The sequence below is a fragment of the Dendronephthya gigantea genome, unplaced genomic scaffold (assembly GCF_004324835.1).
Source record: "Dendronephthya gigantea isolate DGI-Jeju-01 unplaced genomic scaffold, DenGig_1.0 000029F, whole genome shotgun sequence".
In the NCBI taxonomy this organism is placed as follows: domain Eukaryota; kingdom Metazoa; phylum Cnidaria; class Anthozoa; order Malacalcyonacea; family Nephtheidae; genus Dendronephthya; species Dendronephthya gigantea.
Genome location: NW_021163039.1, coordinates 2,062,476 through 2,083,798, shown reverse-complemented (window position 1 = coordinate 2,083,798; position 21,323 = coordinate 2,062,476). Strand labels below are relative to the sequence as shown.

Below are 21,323 nucleotides of genomic sequence, written 5' to 3'. Positions count from 1 at the left end.
CACCATGCCAATAATTACCACATTCATTGATCATATTCAATGATGACAGTAAACTTAATGCTGATGAATGACGATGCGTGACGATGTATAAAATAATTGGGATCACGTTCAGACCTCTTCGGCCGAAGCATAATTTTAGGTAGAATGACACAGCCTTTTATTTTGCGTTCCTGCCTCTACTTATGTTTACATAATTCATCATAAACTGATTGTGCATGTGAGCTATATGCTAAAGTTTCAGCAGACAGCATTCACATCTACAAATATTACATGTTACTATTAAAGTATAGAAATTTCATTTGGTTTTGCTACGCATCCGCCGTATTGATTAACTCCAAATTTCATAAAATAGAGCGATTAGCCGTTTTCACATCAGAAGACGAACAAATCGTCTATAGACAAACAAATCGCCTGCTGTCGGCGGTCTGAAGCCTGAAGGTGTCGTCTAAATACTGTAGCAGCCTGTTTACACACTAGAAGACCATAATGTGTCGTTTAAATATTATTGATTATTATACTTGAGTAAGACGTGCAAAGTTCAAACAGCTCAAAAATGTAAGCAAAACAACGTACATATAAAAAAACTAATTTGCATTTGAATTGCATGTTTGATTGCACCGGAAAGGTTGGCGATAAATGGCGAAAACTGCCCAGTGTTGACGTACATCAGTTGTGTGACGTAGTGCTGAGTGTGACGTCATGGTCCAAGACAAGCATTTAAGAAAGCAAGTAAGCAAGCAAGCAATCAAGCAAGCCTCTGACATAGTGGCTACCGCTTACGCGGTAGTCACAAAAATCAATCACAATTAAGAAACCACAAGGAAGCTGAAACACAAGAGAGCGTCATTTCTGTGTTGTCAAGTCATGAAACTAAGAAAAATATATTTTCTTAAAATACCAATCAACTTTTTATAACCATCGGCATCGAATTTGAACATTTTGCAGTACAAATATTGTAACCGGCACACAGACAACAGAATAAAAAACGTGAATACTTACCTTTCTACGAAAGTAAAATATCGTAAGTACAGAGAGCGAGCAACCTCCCGGGAAGGGTGTTGGTGAAGGAAGTATAAGGTAGAAAACTGTTCCTGGGTACAACGTTTTGTAAACTCAATAAATGAGCCTTAAACAAGATAACAGTGATATTTCGATTTTCTGTAAATATCCGAGCACAATTCATGCCCCGCCATTGCTTCGGAATTATGATTTGGAAATTATTGTTGACGAAGTTATATCTCCTTGCAGTCAATAGCAATATTTCACTCATTCACTCATTTCATGCACTCATGTCTTGTCACAGATTAATATTAAAAAACTTAATCTGAGAATATTGAAATCAAACATAAAAACCTTGATTAACTTTGCCTAAAATGTAAAGACATTGACTCTTAAAATAAACAATTTGATTCTTAAAACAACAGTATATTATTAATATTGAAATAGCATACATGGGTAAATACTAAAATGGTGTCTTTGAGAGACAATCAAATACGATTAAAAGATAAAAAGTTAACTAAGATGGATGTTCATGCATTTACTAATTACTAATAATCAATGATACTTTGGTCCTTTATAAAGTCTAGATTTTATGCTAAAATGTTTACTATGTGAAATGATATTTATACTAAATACGTTAATTATTAAACTACTATTGGTTGCTGTGTCCGACAGAAGTCGCGTTATGATAAATGCATAAAGTAAGGTGTTATCACGTGAACAAATGGAGGATAATCAAGATATGGCCACCAGTAGTAGGAAGTTAAAGATCATGCCGAGCTACAGCCGTGGTAATGAAAGTGTTCTAAAAATATTCTAGCTTAATTTAATTCATTTGCAAAACAACATCATTTAGTCTGGGAGTTTTTGACACTGCGTGCCTGATTCTGATAATATTTTTGTGATTTTTCAATTGTAACCGAATAAGGTGCAAGATAAGGTACAGATGATTTTGGCCTTTTCGGTAATTTACAGCGAGATTGCAAAATTTGAATTATTAACGAGCAAATAAACTGATGTGTAAATTATATAGGAACAATTTCACTGGCACGATTGTGACTTGCAAAAATTATTTGATCAGCTAAGCCTAACTCCAAGTCTCTCTATTGAAATTATGACCAACATTCCTTATAACCATCTTGTGGATCATCATATCCTCGTAGTTTCTTGCAATGCAACATAGAATCTTCGACGCATTTGCCCATCTCTCGTGAATTATACTGTTCGAATAAAATCACAATGATCGAGTTAATGATCTACGAGCTTTAAACCAATACCCTTTGGACCATAAATCTATTTATAGTATTCTCATTGCTTCGTGGTTGAAGTTATTTTGCATCCTCCGAGAAAGTCATGTTGGAATCGTTGTAAGCAATAGAGATTCATATTGATCATATTAACACACAATCATTGTTCACCAGATGGTAACCATCGATAGGCCTAATTATCTTGTTTAGTCTTCTATCTTTCAGCTTATATCATTCTGCATTTTGCACAAACACAGAAATTTCACCGTTTTTCGTTCTCGAGTTTAAGTTAATTTCTTAAAACATCGTCGCTCTTGGTTTACGTATTTTCATGACAACAGTATTTATGTTTTGTTAGGAATGTGCATTTGCGCCGAGTTTCCCCAGCAAAATTCACGGTATTTCATTTAATGGCAACTTGTGATTGTAAACTTGCGAAGAGCGTTTGAATAATTGTGTACAATAGGAGTTTTAAGTGACTCCAATCTAATACGGAATGTTTCCTTGGCAGATTTTCGTACGACCAATAAATAGACTCTGGCTGCTTCCAAGTTTGGGATGTGGTCTTTTTGTATGAGACATCAAAACTCAAATCATTTCACCACACTCGTTGATTCTCAGTCGTGTAATATACCAATGCAACTCTGATGCTGTCTTCCACCAGGTTATGGAATGTTGGTTTTAAGTAAATGGTCGTTTTTCCTTTGGAGAAAACTAGGTGCTGTGTACTGTCTTACAATTTATAGATAGATTTTTCATGCAATGAAAAAATTAAGATTACTATACTGAATGTCAGATACCTAACATTAAAAATAGCGTTAAGCTAATTGATTGTGCTCAGAACAACGAAATATTTTTCGCTGTTATTTCCATTATTATAGTTTCTCAAGCGCTGCTGAGTTAGCGTTTTTCGTTGTTCTTGAGCAATTCCTGATTATCCTCCATTAAAAATTAACATTTTTTGGAAAATGCAATTTCTGGATTAAATTCGCCAATAGTGTTTTAAAGAACAGCTGCAGTTAAGCTGCTTGCCTACGCAAACTGCATTCTTTAAGTATTTTTTAGAATTTCTGGAAAAAAGATACCGGTGTATGTTGGAGTATAAAATCCTATACACGGTACTAGTTCGTGTATCTAAGAAATGTTGAATAGGACAATGTTTATAATATTCTTGTACGTTTGCATGGTGATGTCCAATAAGTAAATTAGCTTGTATAGGTACACCACGTAAGTATTTATTATTCTTACGTGGTGTACCTGCAAGCCAATTAACTATTAATTAAGGACAATATTTGTTGGTTTGCTTTCTTTCAAATAATTTTTCTTAAAATTTTGGTTAGCGCATGCGTATTTGGTATTCTTTCAGAAAATGTATTAATTTTTTCCTGCCATTAAATGAATTGATTCAAAAAGAAGTTCGAAGATAGTGCACGTTAATTCCACCAGGCTGTTTTAATAACATCGCTGGCCTGTATAATGTTTTGTAATTTTTTAAAAAAACAAATTCAGAGTCGCATGATCCGCAGAAAATGTATCAGCTTGGCAGCATCTTCGAATTTCGAACGGTTTATAAACTATTGAACGTTAAAGTTTGAATATTAATACTTACGCCTGGAAGGTAACGAGAAGATCTTTCGTGGAGAACAGCCTGTGATGGAATCACTGATTTTCTAACGCACATCAATCACTGGAAAATAGCTGCTAATTGTTGTGAAAAATTACAGATACATGTCAGGTAATACTTTTTTGTCAAAACTGTGTCTACATACACGAATAAGGCTTAACGAAAACATTTCCAAGTCAAGATTATATAATGATTATACACGATTCACGTTCGTTAGCGCAACGCGGATTCAACTTTTTACACAACCTGGCGCTTCATGCAATTAATGAAGTATATTTTACGCTCTTTTCTACAATCAGAACTATGTATTTTTCTGTGTTCTAAGTGAATCTTGTGTTTATTCACGCTGAAGGGTGAATCAATAGAAAATCTCTTTCGTATAAGCAAAGACTGAGAAATCTACCCAATGTTCGGATATCTGTCTAATAGATCCAAACAGAACTTGTAAATACCCCTCTTTAAACTAAACTACAAAATGCGCAACAATAACCTATACTAAGATCTATTTTGTACATCAAGATTTTCAAACGAACCAGTAAGCTCATCTAATGGTGCTATTTGTTAACGAACCAGTAAGCTCATCTAATGGTGGTAATACAACAAAACCAGAAAACATTTCGTGAGATTTCTCTTTTATCGTTTCGATGTCATGTTTTTGAAACATCACATCTTCGCCGTAGAGTGTAAACGGAGCCCGGATTACAAATGATCGGTATGCCTCTTTATCGTGCTTTTTAAAGAGTTTCTTTGTCTTCTCTAGCGCCTCCCTGACTGATGATTCATGCAGCAAGTGATTATAAAATGCTTTTATAAACTCCGTTGTTGCATCATCATCACTGTGCCTTAGTGTGGTAAGAACAGAGCGAGCTCCGGCTGCAAGAAAAGACAGAGCTAAACTTTCAACACCTTTTGGAAAGATTTCGTCTTGCTCAGAATGACACAGGCATAAAACAACCAAGCTACTTTTCAGAGAAAGGCCCTGGATATCCTTTTGCGTCAAAATGTCATCCTCCACAAGCATTATTGCACATTGCTGAGCTTCAATGTGTGCAGAAATATGGATAATACTTGCCCCGGTCAAAAGTCCCAGCAAAACCCGTTCCTTGGCTTCGCCCTCCACGAAGGCCTTTGCTTTGAAAAGCTTTGAAAGACAATTAACCTCCTCAGTGGCTTTAGGCAAGTCTGACGTTGGATTACCAACAAACAACGCAAAACCACATTCGGGCAGAGTTTCACTGGATTTTTCTCTGATTGTTTTTATGTCGCTTTTTGTAAAAATCACATCATGTCCAAAGAGAGTAAATGGAGCCCAAATTAAATAGGAGCGGTAATCTTCTCTTTCGTGTGTCTGAAAGAAGTATATTACCCTTCTTAAAGCTTCACAAACTGATCTTTCATGAAGCAGTTCGCCGTAAAATGCTTCCATGAAATCTTTTGTTGCATCATCACTAATGGGCCAGAGTGTGGCGAGAACAGAGCGAGCTCCAGCAGCAAGAAAAGACCGAGCTATACCTATGACACCTTCTGAAGAAATCTCCCCTTCACCAGTATAACAACAGCATAAAACAACTAAGTGAGCTTGCAATGAAGTACTCGTAATATCGTTTTGTGTGAGAAGAAAGGAATCTGGATTCTGAAGAGACGAAGATGGTTCATTCAAAGGAGCAAGCAATATTTCTCCTTTCTTTGGTTCACCATGAGCAGCAATATGAATTATACTAGCACCACTTAAAAGTCCGAGGACAACCTGTTTTTTTGCTTCAGCTTTTACGAGAGGCCTTGCTGTGAAGAGCTTCGAAAGACTTGCAACCTCCTCAGCAGCTTTTGGTAGATCAGTAGGTGTGAAATCTGTGCCATACAAAGAAATTTTGCCAACTTTTGGATTACCAACAAACAACGCAAAACCACATTCGGGTAGAGTTCGACTGGATTTTTCTCTGATTGTTTTAATGTCGCCTTTTGTAAACATCACATCATGTCCAAAGAGAGTAAATGGAGCCCAAATTAAAAACGAGCGGTAATCTTCTCTTTCGTGTTGCTGAAAGAGGTTCATTACCCTTCTTAAAGCTTCACAAACTGGTGTTTCCTGAAGCAGTTCGCCGTAGAATGCTTCCATAAACTCTTTTGTTGCATCATCACTAATAGGCCAGAGTGTAGCGAGAACAGAGCGAGCTCCAGCAGCAAGAAAAGACCGAGCTACACCTATGACACCTTCTGGAGAAAGCTCACCTTTTCCAGTATAACAACAGCATAGGACGACCAAGCGAGCTTGCAATGAAATACTCGTAATATCCTGTTGTGTGAGGAGATAGGAATCTTGCTTAGGAAGAGAAGAAGATGGTTCATTTAAAGAAAGGTCAGGAGCAAGCATTATTTCCCCCCTCTTTGGTTCACTATGAGCAGCAATGTGAATTATACTTGCACCGCTTAAAAGTCCGAGAATAACCTGTTTTTTCGCTTCAACTTTTACGAAAGGCCTTGCTGTGAAGAGCTTTGAAAGACTTGCAACTTCCTCAGCCGCCTTGGGTAGGTCAGCAGGTGTGACATCTGTGCCATGCAAAGAAACCCTCCCAACTTTTGGATTACCAACAAACAACGCAAAACCGAGGTCAGAGTCATCGGGTTGTTCTTTGGTAAACGTCAGAGTGTGTAATGAGGGTGTTACTTGAATGCTGTAACTCTGAGATAAATACCTCCCATTTTCATCAATCAGGGAAGAAAATGGTACAAAAAACAGTGGCCCGTGAGGAACAACAATGAGCTTATTACCTTTGACGGCATCTCTTATCGGTTGAATGAGAAAATCGAACAGCTTTTTCAAACTATTTTCATCACTGCAATTATCGGCGCTCGAATGTTTTTCGCGCAAGCCTTCAGGCTTTTCCCTTTTGCACGGCTTGCGGGTTCGCGGTGAGATCATCTGACTATCAAAACTATGTTCATTCGCAAGTGAATCAAGTTTAAAAAATGAAGTATCTCGATTAACGTTGACACCTCTCCTTGCGGAAAAATTCATCACAAACGCCCATATATTCGATGCAGGTAAGCACTTAAAGGTGACATCACTATTCAAAACCCAAACTTTCAGAGACCATTCATTGAAATCAAACGCAAATAACACTATTGAAATTTCATCATTTTTTACGTGAAGAATGTTCTGTATTCGCTCTATTTCTCGATTTTCTTCCCTTTTCTCAATTTTGCTCCATATTGATTGTGCGTAATGAGACAATTGTGCATCGAAATAATTTTGTTTTCTTTCAATAGAAAAATGGAGCTCTTTAGCTCTTCCCAGATCAGTCACTAGTAATCCTGATTCTATTCGCCCCAAAGAAACAAAACAACTCATTAACTCTCCATGGGCCCTACAGAAAAAAGTTGTGAAGGAGAGTTTGTTTTCATCGGGAACCTTACTTTGGAACTGCTCTTCAAGAACTTTAATAAGTTTTACTAAATATGATGATGCCAGTTTATATTCTCCTAAACTCTTATAAACATTTGCAAGTTCTTCACAACTGCGTATTTTCATAAACGGCTCGCCAATAATGGTGCTTATTTCTAAACTTTTTGTACCATATTCAATGGCTTTTTCACTATCACCTAACAGTCTATAAATGATGCCCATATCTCTGTTTGCTTCTGCAATCCCTGATCGCATTCTAGTCGTTTTGGCTAATTTTAAACTCTCTTTGTGGTAATTCAAAGCCTTATCATACATTCCTAGTTCACGGTAACAAGTTCCCAAGTTGCCATTGATCGTGATTATGGCAGTTTGATCGCCCTCTGCTATGAAAATTTTAGATGCTTTCTCATAATAGTCAATTGCTTTGTCCCACTTTTTGGATTCAAATTCTATATTACCTGAATAGAAATAGTATTTTGCAATTAATGACTGATTACCAATAGCCATGGCGATTTTAAAGCTATCTTTTATATAGCTACTGGCCTTCTCATTCTCTCCTATTCTTTGGTAAATTGATGACAAATCACAATTGGCTTCTACTATACCCGCTTGGTCATCAACCTTCTTTGCCATCTCTAAAGATATTTTGTGCCATTCGATGGCTTTGCTGTATTCACCTAAAGAGCAGTGAACACGGCCCAATTCGTTACTGACATATTTAATTCCATTTTCGTCATCAATAGCCTTATATATGTTTAAAGCGTGTTTTAAGTGAGCAAATGCCTTTTCGTATTCACTGAAAAAAGAATAGATGTGACCTAAACGGCTATTACTCTCAGCTATTCCTTCCTGGTGGCCAATGGCGGTGAAAATTCTTAACGTTTCTTCGAAGCATTGAAGTGCTTCTTCATTTCTTTTTAGTTTAATGTAACAAATGCCTAAATTACATTTGACATTTGCTGTTTCCCCTTGATCGCCCTTTGCTTTTCCCATTTCTAATGTTTTCTTATAATGGTCAATTGCGCTTTCCCACTTTTCTATACAACGATAAAGATCACCTAGATTTCTATTCTGTTCTGCCATTGATGACTGATCACCAATAGCCGTGCTAATTTCTAAGCTGACTTTCAAAAAGATAATTGCCTTTTCATAGTCTTCCGTTCTTTGATAAAATCTGCCCAAACTCATATTAGCACTAGCTTTTCCTTTCTGGTCGCCAATGGCGGTGAAAATTCTTAACGCTTCTTCGAGACATAAAAGTGCCTCGTCGTTTCTTCCTAGCTGAACGTAAGAGTAGCTTAAACTGTGATTGACCTTTGCTATTATTCCTGGATTGTCAATTGCTGTTCCTAATTCTAATGATTTTTTCCAATGGCTAATTGCGATTTTCCACTTTCCTAAAGAATAATAAATATTACCTAACTGGCGATTGCTCTCTGCCATTAAATACGTATCGCCAATATTCGTGCTAATTTGTAAGCTTTCTTTCAAACAGCTAATAGCTTTTTCATAGTCTTTTAATCTTTTGTAAACATCTCCCAAATACATATTAGCATGAACTATACCATTTTGGTTGCCGAATTCCGTTGCTATCTGTAACGAGTTTCTGAAACAGTCGATAGCCTGGTCATAATGACCTAAATTCGCGTAAGCGTTTCCCACATCGATACTGTTTTGCACCTCTGAAGCGAGATCTCCCATCGCTAAGCGAGCACTAGAAGCAATGTCAATTGCTAAGCTTTTCAGATGGTTAATCGTGTTTTAATGGTCCTTTAATTAATTAAGGACAATATATTTTTATTCGTGATTTTCAATAGCAATGCTTACTTGTTTACAACTGCTGATGGTGGCTTTTTCTAAAAGCCTAGCTTCAATATTATACCTTGTTGCTCGGATTCTTTTTCTTCACACTCTACCTTTTCCAGCTTTTAAGTTTCCTTCCTCAAGCTAAATAAAATATAGAAGATATAATGCTTAGGATGGGTACCTTTACATGTGAACACTTGCCAACGACAATTTTCGCCGCCCACATAAAGGCAGTGGTGAGACGGGTGGATGGATTGCTGTATAGATGGGTTGGCCAGGTTTGTGGATGGATGGATGGACGGGTGGAAGGGTGGATGGATGGATGGATGGATGGATGGATGGTTAGGTGTTGGGTGGTTGGTTGGGAAGATGGATGGCTTGATGGGTGTATGGTTAAATGTTTAGGTTTGCGGGTGTATGGCCGATGTGTTCGTCTAAACACGTTGGGATTTTGATGCAACTCTGAAAATTATTTACAAGTGGAAGCCACTATGCCTTGTATATACTTTCTAGGTACAAATTGCTTACGAACATCCGCTTTTTATTCTTATGATGAACTGATTATTGAATTTAATTAAACATGGTTGTCCAAACCCAACATTTGGAAGTTTCGTATGTATGTGATTTTCACAAGTCATGAGAGTTAAACTTTTTAATGATAACCGAAATATCACGGATATAAACTCGTTAGCTCGCTGAGTAACCGTTTTGTTTTTATTTTGTCTTTGAAACAGGGAATATTAATTATCATCGGTCGAAATATTTTAAAGAGTTACTGACATTAGAACTTTGAAGTAAAACGATAAAAGTGAGCAAGAATATCGTGATCCTGTAATATATTCGCTATTTATACGTGCATTCATTTTAATGAGATTTCTTGTGCTATAAAGCTAGATGTTGTAACTTAATAAAGGGCTAATAACATTACACGGTGTCAGGATGAAGCCGTTTATAAAGCTGAATTTCTCAACTGCTGAGCAGTTATCTTTATCTGAAAGATGGAGACGATGGAAGGAAACTATGCAATTATACCTTAGATTAAACATGTGCGGCGTTCCGGCATGCGATCTGACAAAACGGGCGACACATTTATCACTATGAAGTTTACAGTGGCTGACGCGGATAAGATAGATGTATTGCGAAGTTAGACGAGTATTGTAAACCAAGGAGGAACAAGATCATGGAGAGATACAAGTTAACACTAGGCTGCAAATGACGATGTGACGATTGATCAATATGTGTTCGAAGGCGAGAAGTCAAGCGGAAAAACAACAGGCAGGGTCACTTATCGCGTTGCGGAAAGTGTAGAAAGGTTCATCCACTAAAAAAGTGACCAGCATTTGGCAAAAAATGTTTGAATTGTAACAAGAATAATCATTTTGCAAAATTTTGCAAGTCAGGGGAGAAAATTCACGCAGTGGATGAAGCAGGTACAACTGACGAGCCGTTGTTCATTGGAGCGGTGAATCAGTCGATGCCAAACGAAGACAATGAATTAAAAATCCTATCGGTGGAAGAAAGGGAGATAAAGTTCAAGATTGATACAGAAGCGCAAGTCAAAATAATACTGTTACATTTGTTCGTTACAATGCAATGCACACAATAGATAATGAGATGTTACACCTCATTAAGCTTCATTATCATCTCGTTATCTATTGTTTGAATTGCATTCGACGGGATTAAAATGCGACGTTTAACCTAGGCCATACACTGGTGATTATCCGTCGGTGGTGGGAGAATGCAATCTGAAGTGAAACAATAAGACATCGAAATTTTTCGTTGTCAAAAGCGCACAAGTGCCTATCATTGGGTTGAAAGATTCTCTGGAGTTAAATTTGATCGTCATTAATTAACGTCAACCAGCAGAAACAATTTCAGAGAAATTTACTAAAGTCATTTCAAGGGGGATGCTTAAAGAAGCCTTAAAACATCGAAGTTGACCCTACGATTACCCCAGTTGTCAGTCTCTTGTGTAGCACACCAGTTGCGCTCAGTGCAAAGCTATAAGATTGTTCTTGGACGACTTGGAAGAAATAAAAGATATTCTAACGATGAGCATCTTGCATACTACGACGTGAAGAAGTCTGTGACATCGATGTGTGATGTGTCAAAATGTGGTTTGGAAACTACGTTAATTCTGTTGCTGGTTGTACAAAACTCTTTAACTACACCTTGCATATAGATAAATCCTAGTTTACTCAGAAATACACAACTCTCATTGGCCAATTCTGTCCTTAACTACAGTTAAAAGTTAACTAGTCTTATATACAACTAGCCAAAGGATGATAAACCAGTCGCGTTTGCGTCGAGAGCTCTTACAGATAGGAAACTCGGTATGCTCAAATCGAAAGGGAGCTGCTGGCAGTTGTTTTTGCATTCGAAAAGTTTAACGAGTACACGTACGCCAAACCTGTCGACGCAGAGAATGCTATTGAGTTTACAACGGTACGACTTCACGCTAAAGTATAAGCCTTGTAAAGAGATGATCATCATAGATACACTTTCACAATTATTTGTCTAATACCCACAACAGTCATATTGACGAAGAGTTAGAGTGTTATGCACACATGTAATAAATTTTATAACGGCTCTGCCGTGGCGTTGTTGCTATATAAAATCCACTCACGTGGTACAAATCGACCAATCAGAACGTGAGCTTACAAAAAAAGAATAATAATTTGTTAAATTAAATTATGATGACGCTACGTCAAGTACACACAAAAGAAAGGAATTGCACAGCATTGACATTGTATTGTAGTAAATATTTGCTGTACGAGAAGTTAACTTTCCAGTGGTAACCGAAACGTTTCAAATAGAAACTCTTTGCTCAAATGAACGCTTAGCAACCGTCTTGTTTTCTTTTGCTTTAAAAAGAGTGAATATTAATAATCATCTGTCGAGATAATTTCAAACACTCACTATCATGCAAAGTAGAGCGAGAAAAATGAGCAAAATTATTGTTTTGTCAATTCCCTCGTGAAGCAGATCATGTAAAATGTGAACACTCTGAAAATCATGTTTTTTGATAAAACCATGTAACGGCCGTGTTGTCGTGTTCACAATGCGTTATTTGCTATGGACGGGTGTGATGCATCACCATAAGACTAATTAATATATGAATCTACGACACTGATGGGAAATCGATTATTCAGTAGTTTCGAGCACAATTGCTTCCATGCATTAATTTTGAAAAAATACTAAAATATTTTACATTCAGAGAATTAATTACATTTCACAAAAGTATTCACTGTTTAAGAAAATTGTTAATTGCCTCATATAGGCGTGAGGATTTTGCATGCATGTATTTCTAGTTAAACAAGACACCTGCTCTGGCGCTTCTCGACATTTGTCCACCAAGCTGGGTTCGTCCTCCCCAAAATTTTCTGTAGGATCTTTTCTTTTCAATTTAAAGTTTAGAACAGCACTAGCATGTATTTCTAGTTAAACAAGATACCTAGCTGCTCTAGCGCGCCTCGCGTATGCCAGTCTTATATTAGTGTGCGGTGTAATATGTGTAATGTGTTCACGAATACAAATGGTTCATGCTGCGTTAGAGCTTGGTCGTATTCTTTTTCAATCATGTGCGACGTTTTTACTCGCCATGCGGTACCATATCTTTAAACGGCGAAATAGCAGCGATATTATTAAAATAGAACCAAATCTAGATGTAAGTATATTCTTACGCCACTTAAACGTGAACGTAATCGAGCAGCATTAAAAGCACGGTGTATTTGTGCGTCATGTAGGAGTATTATGTATTATGTGAGCAAAATCGAATTACGCATCAGAAAATTGGCCCAAGATTCGATAAGACGACGAAAAATATTAAAGAAATAACAAAAATTGAAGAAAACCAATTTCAGAAGTATTTCAAACTTACAATATTTACATTTCCTACACGCGGGGCTGGTAAAATGTGATTCTTCCCTCGTTGACGGGAGTATAAATTCTTCTCTTAAGGTTTGAAGCTATTGGAAGCCAAGTCAATGTTAATTGATGCGATACCTATTCGACCGACAAGCCATGCACGCAATTAAATTTCAATAATCATTATGCTGCAGGTAGCTAGGCGGCTATGTGTCTGCCCCACAAACTTCCCACTAATTTATATCACTACTTAAATATATTATGCAGATTATCTCTGCTTTTCAAAGCAAGCTAGCAAACTCGGAGTTATGTTTCTGGAATGACTCAAATGAGTCGATCATTCCGTTCAAATAGGCACAAAGTGCTTGTAGAAAATTGCACAGCATTGGCAAACATATATGAAATCGCAAATTTTCTCAAGTGAACGCTTAGTAACCGTCTTTTCTCGTTTTGCTTTGGAAAGAGTACCATCTGTAGTTAGTTAGATGCGTTTCACTGTCATGGAAAGTAGAGCGAAAAAAATTAGCAAAACTATTGTTTTGTCAAATCCCTCGTGAAGTAGATCATGTAAAATGTGAACACTCTGAAAATCGTGTGTTTTGATAAAACCATGTAAGGGCCGTGTTGTCGTGTTCACAATGCGTTATTTGCTATAGACGGATGCGATGACCATAAGACTAATATATGAATCTATATATACGCACTGATATAAGGAAGTCTGTTATTAATTAGTTTCGAACACAATTGCTTCCATGCATTAAATTTGAAAAAATACTGTAATATTTTACATTCAGAGAATTAATTACATTTCACAATAGCCTTGACTGTTTGAGAAAATCGTGAAATGCCTCATATAGGCATGAGGATTTTGCATGCATGTATTTCTAGTTAAACAAGACACCTGCTCTGGCGCTTCTCGACTTTTGTCCACCAAGCTGGGTTCGTCCTCCCAAAAATTTTCTGTAGCATCTTTTCTTTTCAATTTAAAGTTTAGACCAGCACAAGCATCTATTTCTAGTTAAACAAGACTTCTGCTCTAGCGCGCCTCACGTATGCCAGTCTTATATTAGTGTGCGGTGTAATATGTGTAATGTTTTCACGAATATAAATGGCTCTTACTCCGTTAGAGCTTGGTCGTATTCAATTTCAAACGGCGAAATAGCAGCGATATTATTAAAATAGAGCCAAAATCCAGATGTAAATATATTGTTATGCCTGTTAAACCTAAACTTAATCGAGCAGCATAAAAAGAACGGTGTATTTGTGCGTCATGGAGGAGTATTATGTATTATATCAGCAAAATCGAATTGCGCATCAGAAAATTGGCCCAAGATTCGATAAGACGACGAAAAATATTTAAAAAAAATAACAAAAATTGAAGAAAACCAACTTCAAAACTATTTCAAACTTCAATACTTACATTTCCTACACGCGGGCCTGGTAAAATGTGCTTCTTCCCTCGTTGACGGGAGTATAAATTCTGCTCTTAAGGTTTGAAGCTATTGAAAGCCAAGCCAATGTTAATTGACGCGATACCTATTCGACCGACAAGCCATTCACCCAATTGAATTTTAATAATAATTATGCTGCAGGTAGCTAGGCGCCTATGTGTCTGCGCCACAAACTTCCCACTTATTTATATCGCTACTTAAATATATTATGCAGACTATCTCTGCTTTTTAAAGCAAGCTAGCAAACTCGGGTGTATATTTCTGGAATGACTCAAATGAGTTGATCATTCGGTAAAAATAGGCACAAAGTGCTTGTGGAAAATTGCACAGCATTGACAAACATATATGAAATCGCAAATTTACCTGGCACAAGTCGTGTCAAATCATTAATATTGTAGAACGTATTTGCTGTGCGAGAAGTAAACTTTCCAATGCTAACCGAAACGTCTCAAATAGAAACTCTTTGCTCAAGTGAACGCTTAGCAACCGTCTTGTCTCGTTTTGCTTTGGAAAAAGTGAATATTAAGTACCATCTGTAGTTAATTAGATGTGTTTCACTGTCATGGAAAGTAGCAAAACTATTGTTTTGTCAATTCCCTCGTGAAAATTATATGTTTTCATAAAACCATGTAAGGGCCGTGTTGTCCTGTTCACAATGCGTTAATTATTTGCTATAGACGGATGCGATGACCATAAGACTAATATATGAACTACTCTACTGATGCATAGGAAGTCGAGTATTCAGAAGTGTCGAGCACAATCGATCTCTGAAATATTTCACATTGCGATGACCATAAGAATAATATATGAATCTACGCCAGTGATGGGAAGTCGATTATTCAGTAGTTTCGAGCACAATTGGTTCCATGCATTAATTTTGAAAAAATACTGAAATATTTTACATTCAGAAAATTAATTACATTGCACAATAGCCTTTACTTTTTAAGAAAATTGCCTCATATAGGCATGAGGATTTTGCATGCATGTATTTCTAGCTAAACAAGACACCTGCTCTGCCGCTTCTCGACTTTTGTCCACCAAGCTGGGTTCGTCCTCCCCAAAATTTTCTGTAGGATCTTTTCTTTTCAATTTAAAGTTTAGACCAGCACAAGCATCTATTTCTAGTTAAACAAGACACCTGCTCTAGCGCGCCTCGCGTATGCCAGTCTTATATTAGTGTGCGGTGTAATATGTGTAATGTGTTCACGAATATAAATGTTCATACTGCGTTAGAGCTTGGTCGTATTCTTTTTCAATCATATGAGACGTTTTTACGCGTCATGCATGCGGTACCATATCTTTAAACGGCGAACTAGGAGCGATATCATTAAAATACAACCAAAATCTAGATGAAAATATATTCTTACGCCAGTTAAACCTAAACTTAATCGAGCAGCATTAAAAGAACGGTGTATTTGTGCGTCATGTCAAAACCATTTTCTAAATTTCAAATTTGCAGGTGGCTCTTCTTTAGCGCAGTTCCTTAAAAGGTCTCATAAACATCAACCAGAAACAAAGAATTCGTCCGTGAAACGTATGGCTATTGTGTAAAAAATAAAAGTGGTTCTTGGGCTGGTCTAACATAGTCTTGTTCACATCAGGTTTTCTAACTCTTTGTTGTTTGTAAATTGTTTGTTGTATTTTCCTAGTAAGTAACTAGGAAGACAACCTGAAATATTTCATCAACTTAAATTAAAATTCGAGAACATTTACAGTATTTCAAGTTTCAATACTTACATTTCCTACACGCGGGGCTAGTAAAATGTGATTCTTCCCTCGTTGACGGGAATTTGAATTCTGCTCTTAACGTTTGAAGATATTGGAAGCCGAGTAAATGTTAATTTCGAATGTCTTATATTAGTGTGCGGTGTAATATGTGTAATGTGTTCACGAATATAAATGGTTCATGTTGCGTTAGAGCTTGGTCGTATTCTTTTTCAATCACATGCGACGTTTTTACGCGCCATGCGGTACCATATCTTTAAACGGCGAACTAGCAGCGATATTATTAAAATAGAACCAAAATCTAGATGTAAATATATTCTTACGCTAGTTTAAGCCTAAACTTAATCCAGCAGAATTAAAAGAACGCTGTATTTATGCGTCATGTTGGAGTATTATGTATTTTGTGAGCAAAATGGAATTGCGCATCAGAAAATTGGCCCAAGATTTGATCAGACGACGAAAAATATTAAAAAATAACAAAAAATTGAAGAAAACCATTTTCTAAATTTCAAATTTGCAGGTGGATCTTCTATATATAGCGCAGTTCCTAGAAAGGTCTTATAAACATCAAGCAGAAACAAAGAATTCGTCTGTGAAACGTATGGTTTTCGTGTAAAAAAATGAAAGTGATTCTTGGGGTGATCTAATATGGTATTGTTCACACCAGGATTTCTAATTCTGCGTTGTTTGTAAATTCTTTTTGTATTTTCCTAGTAAGCAACTATAGGAAGTAAACCTGAAATATTTCACCAACTTAAATTAAATAATTCGAGCACATTTATTTCAAGTTTCAATACTTACATCTCCTACACGCAGGGCTGGTAAAATGTGATTCTTCCCTCGTTGACGGGAGTATAAATTCTGCTCTTAAGGTTTGAAGCTTTCGGAAGCCAAGTCAATGTTAATTGATGCGATACCTATTCGACCGACAAGCCATGCACGCCATTAAATTTTAATAGTAATGATGCTGCAGGTGGCTAGGCTGCTATGTGTCTGCTCCACAAACGTCATTCTAATTTATCACTATATAAGTACATTATGCTGATTAATGAGTCGATCATTCGGTACAAATAGGCACAAAGTGCTTGTGGAAAACTTCATTAGGGACATCAATATATCCAATAACTGACCTGGCACTCAATTCTATATAACATCACCGTTGAAAAACCAAACATTTAGAGAACTTTCGTTTTCAAAAGCAAATAACACTTTTTAATTTTCATCACTTTCTGCCTTGAGAATGTTTTGTATTCGCCTTACTTCCCGATTTCCTCCCTGTTCTCAATTTTTTTCCATATAGATTGTGCGTTAGCAAACCATTTTGTCTCCAAATATTGTTTTGTTTCAATAGAAAAATGGAGCTCAACAGCTCAACCCAGTTCAGTCGTTATTAATCCGGATTCTATGTGGCCCAAATTAAAGCTCTATGCAAATACTTGTGAAGAGGAGTTTGTTACATAATCGAACTCGTTTGATCGATTATAGCGCTGAGCAACCGTCTTGTTTTAATATTATATTTGAAACGCCTAGAATAATAATTATTATCGGTAGAGATATTTCAAAGAATTACTGACATACGAAGTAGAACTGGTTATATAAATGTTAAATATGCAAGTTGGTAGACATTTATAATTGAGTGTCAAGATCCTTTAAATGTGTGCCCAAATACGGAATATGAAGTAAATCATTTGTGAAATGTGGACACGCTGAATACGTGATAATTTGACAAAGCCACGACGCAAGGAAACGCTCAGTTTGTCGTGTCGTGTTAATTTGTTAAATTCAATAATGACTAGGCAACGTCAAGTACACATAAAAGGGACGATTGCACAGCATAACACACTTATATGAGATCCCAAATTTACGTTTGTTGCCTGCACAAGTCATGTCACTCAAATCATTGACATTGTAGTATATATATATTTGCTGTACAAGAAATAAAGTTTTCAATGCTAACCGAAACGTCTCAATTAGAAACTCTTTGCTCAAGTGAACACTTAGCAACCGTCTTATTTCGTTATGTTTTGAAAAGACTGAATTATTAATTATCACTCAAAAACATGCAAAGTAGAGCGAGAAAAATTAGCAAAACTATATCGTGATCCAAAGTCGAGGATAGTATTTGGATTTTATTTTTTCATGGAGTAAATCATTGTGTAAAATATGAACACGGTGAATACCATATGTTTTGAAAGGGCCTTGTAAGGGCCGTGTTGTCATGTTGCAGTATGTTATTTTGTTACATTAAATGTGTGATGAAGCAGTAACGTGAATTAAAACCTAAAAGTGCAATAGCAGAGCATTCCTAGCAGAACTATCAAATTAGCAAAACTATATCCAGATCATAAATCACTTTTCTCTGATACTGAGCAGCATTAAAAGAACGGTGTATTTGTGCGTCATGGAGGAGTTGCTGTATTATGTGAGAAAAATCGAATCGCTTCGAATCGAATCGAGCCACAAACTTACTATACTAATTTATATCACTACATAAATACAATATGCTGGTTATCGAGTCGATCATTCGGTACAAATAGGTACAAAGTGCTTGTGGAAAACTTCATCTGGGACGTCAATAGATCCAATAACATCTGGCACTCAAATCTATATAACATCACTGTTCAAAACCCAAACATTCAGAGTTTCACTTTCAAAAGCAAATAACACTTTCAAATAGAAACTCTTTGCTCAAGTGAACGCTTAGCAACCGTCATGTCTCGTTTTGCTTTGGAAAGAGTGAATATTAACTACCATCATAGTTAGTTAGATGTGTTTCACTATCATGGAAAGTATAGAGCGAGAAAAATTAGCAAAACTATTGTTTTGTTAATTCTCTCGTCAAGTAGATCATGTAAAATGTGAACAGTCTGAAAATCTTATGTTTTGATAAGACCATGTATATAAGGGCCGTGTTGTCGTGTTCACGCGATGCGTTATTTGCTATAGACGAATGCGATGACCATAAGACTAATATATGAATCTACGGGATTTGATGGGAAGTCAATTATTCAGTAGTTTCGAGCACAATTGCTTCCATGCATTAATTTTGAAAAAATCCTGAAATATTTTACATTCAGAAAATTAATTACATTTCACAATAGCCTTCACTGTTTAAGAAAATTGTTAATTGCCTCATATAGGCGTGGGGATTTTGCATGCATGTATTTCTAGACAAGACACCTGCTCTGGAGCTTCTCGACTTTTGTCCTCCAAGCTGGGTTCGTCCTTCCCAAAATTTTCTGTATGATCTTTTTTTTTCAAGTTAAAGTTTACAACAGCACTAGCATGTATTTCTAGTTAAACAAGACTTCTGCTCTGGCGCGCCTCGCGTATGCCAGTCTTATATTAGTGTGCGGTGTAATATATGTAATGTGTTCACGAATATAAATGGTTCATGCTGCGTTAGAGCTTGGTCGTATTCTTTTTCAATCATATGCGACGTTTTTACGCGCCATGCGGTACCATATCTTTAAACGGCGAACTAGCAGCGATATTATTAAAATAGAACCAAAATATAGATGAAAATATATTCTTACGCTAGTTTAAGCCTAAACTTAATCGAGCAGAATTAAAAGAACGCTGTATTTATGCGTCATCATGGTCAGAAATTGCGGACATGGAATATGCAGATTGCCGTAGCAAATTTGCATATCTGTTCAAATATTATTCGTTTGCAGAACTATAAATTATATTGCGCATTCTTAAATTTCGCAAAACTTAAGAAAATCATTGCATCTTTGCAACTTGCCCTGGTTGCTTCTTGTAATTCGTGTAATATTAAAAATCCTGAGGTAATATTTTGCTGGTAAAGGTTTATGTCGGCTCTGCATTTTTATTTTATTTCTACGCTATTACGGTTTTCGTTTTATATTGTAGTCAACGTGATAAATGACCAAAACTTTGTTTTGAAAATGCAGGACGAATACTGATAAAACATTTCGAAATACTATATAAAAATATTAAGATTAACTTGCTCTGCAACGAGCAATTAAGGCAAATTATAATCGACCTACCTAAAGGTGTATTTATAGCATTTAGTACTGTCCACATTACAGTTTACTATAAGCTCACGAAGCTTTATTTTGACACCATATGCAAATTTAGGCGGAAGTAGAATGTTAATTATGTCCGAATTTTCTGGCCATGGTTGGAGTTTATGTATTTTGTGAGCAAAATGGAATTGCGCATCAGAAAATTGGCCCAAGATTTGATCTGACGACGAAAAATATTAAAAAATAACAAAAAAATTGTAGAAAACCATTTTCTAAATTTCAAATTTGCAGGTGGATCTTCTATATATAGCACAGTTTCTAAAAAGGTCTTATAAACATCAAGCAGAAACAAAGAATTCGTCTGTGAAACGTATGGTTTTCGTGTAAAAAAATGAAAGTGATTCTTGGGGTGATCTAATATGGTATTGTTCACACCAGGATTTCTAATTCTGCGTTGTTTGTAAATTCTTTTTGTATTTTCCTAGTAGGCAACTATAGGAAGTAAACCTGAAATATTTCACCAACTTAAATAAATTAAATAATTCGAGCACATTTATTTCTAGTTTCAATACTTACATCTCCTACACGCAGGGCTGGTAAAATGTGGCTCTTCCCTCGTTGACGGGAGTATAAATTCTGCTCTTAAGGTTTAAAGCTTTCGGAAGCCAAGTCAATGTTAATTGATGCGATACCTATTCGACCGACAAGCCATGCACGCAATTAAATTTTAATAGTAATGATGCTGCAGGTGGCTAGGCTACTATATGTGTCTGCTCCACAAACTTCATTGTAATTTATCATTATATAAGTACATTATGCTGATTATTGAGTCGATCATTCGGTACAAATAGGCACAAAGTGCTTCTAGCTAGCTTCATCAGGAACATCAATATATCCAATAACATCTGGCACTCAAATCTATATAACATCACTGTTCAAAACCCAAAAAATTCAGAGAACTTTCGTTTTCAAAAACAAATAACACTTTTGAATTTTCATCACTTTTTATACCTTGAGAATGTTTTGTATTCGCCTTATTTCTCGATTTCCTCCCTGTTCTCAATTTTTTTTTTAGTTTACTGCAACAAATGCCTAATCAGTTTACTATATAAGGCACAACTATTCTCTTTTGATCGCCCTTTGCTATTCTTTATTCTAATATATCCCTATAATAGCTAATTGCAATCTCCCACTTGTTTAAATCGTAGT

General features: G+C 36.3%; 1 protein-coding gene across 4 annotated transcripts; it reads right to left on the bottom strand.

The window, feature by feature from the left end:
* Positions 1-3,596: 3,596 nt before the first annotated feature.
* On the bottom strand, positions 3,597-20,794 carry LOC114524023 (tetratricopeptide repeat protein 28-like). 4 transcript variants are annotated; one of them, XM_028545129.1, is made up of 3 exons: positions 20,691-20,794; positions 4,441-9,220; positions 3,597-4,403 (listed from the first exon to the last, which is right to left on the bottom strand). In XM_028545129.1, the coding sequence occupies exons 2-3, from the start codon at positions 8,972-8,974 to the stop codon at positions 4,366-4,368; spliced, it is 4,572 nt and encodes a 1,523-aa protein (XP_028400930.1). In that variant the 5' UTR covers positions 8,975-9,220; positions 20,691-20,794; the 3' UTR covers positions 3,597-4,365. The 4 variants fall into 4 exon arrangements, with proteins under 4 accessions (XP_028400930.1, XP_028400931.1, XP_028400932.1 ...); XM_028545130.1 differs by lacking the exon at positions 20,691-20,794 and adding an exon at positions 16,135-16,159; XM_028545131.1 differs by lacking the exon at positions 20,691-20,794 and adding an exon at positions 14,367-14,492.
* Between the last annotated feature and the right edge of the window lie 529 nt (positions 20,795-21,323).

What these genes read in the sequence shown, in the direction of transcription:
- LOC114524023 (XM_028545129.1), bottom strand. Translation starts at nt 8,974, where the DNA reads ATGGGAGATCTCGCTTCAGAGGTGCAAAACAGTATCGATGTGGGAAAC. An exon ending in ACCATTAGATGAGCTTACTG is followed by an intron (nt 4,404 to 4,440) that starts GTTCGTTAACAA and finishes ATGAGCTTACTG; the next exon opens with GTTCGTTTGAAAATCTTGAT.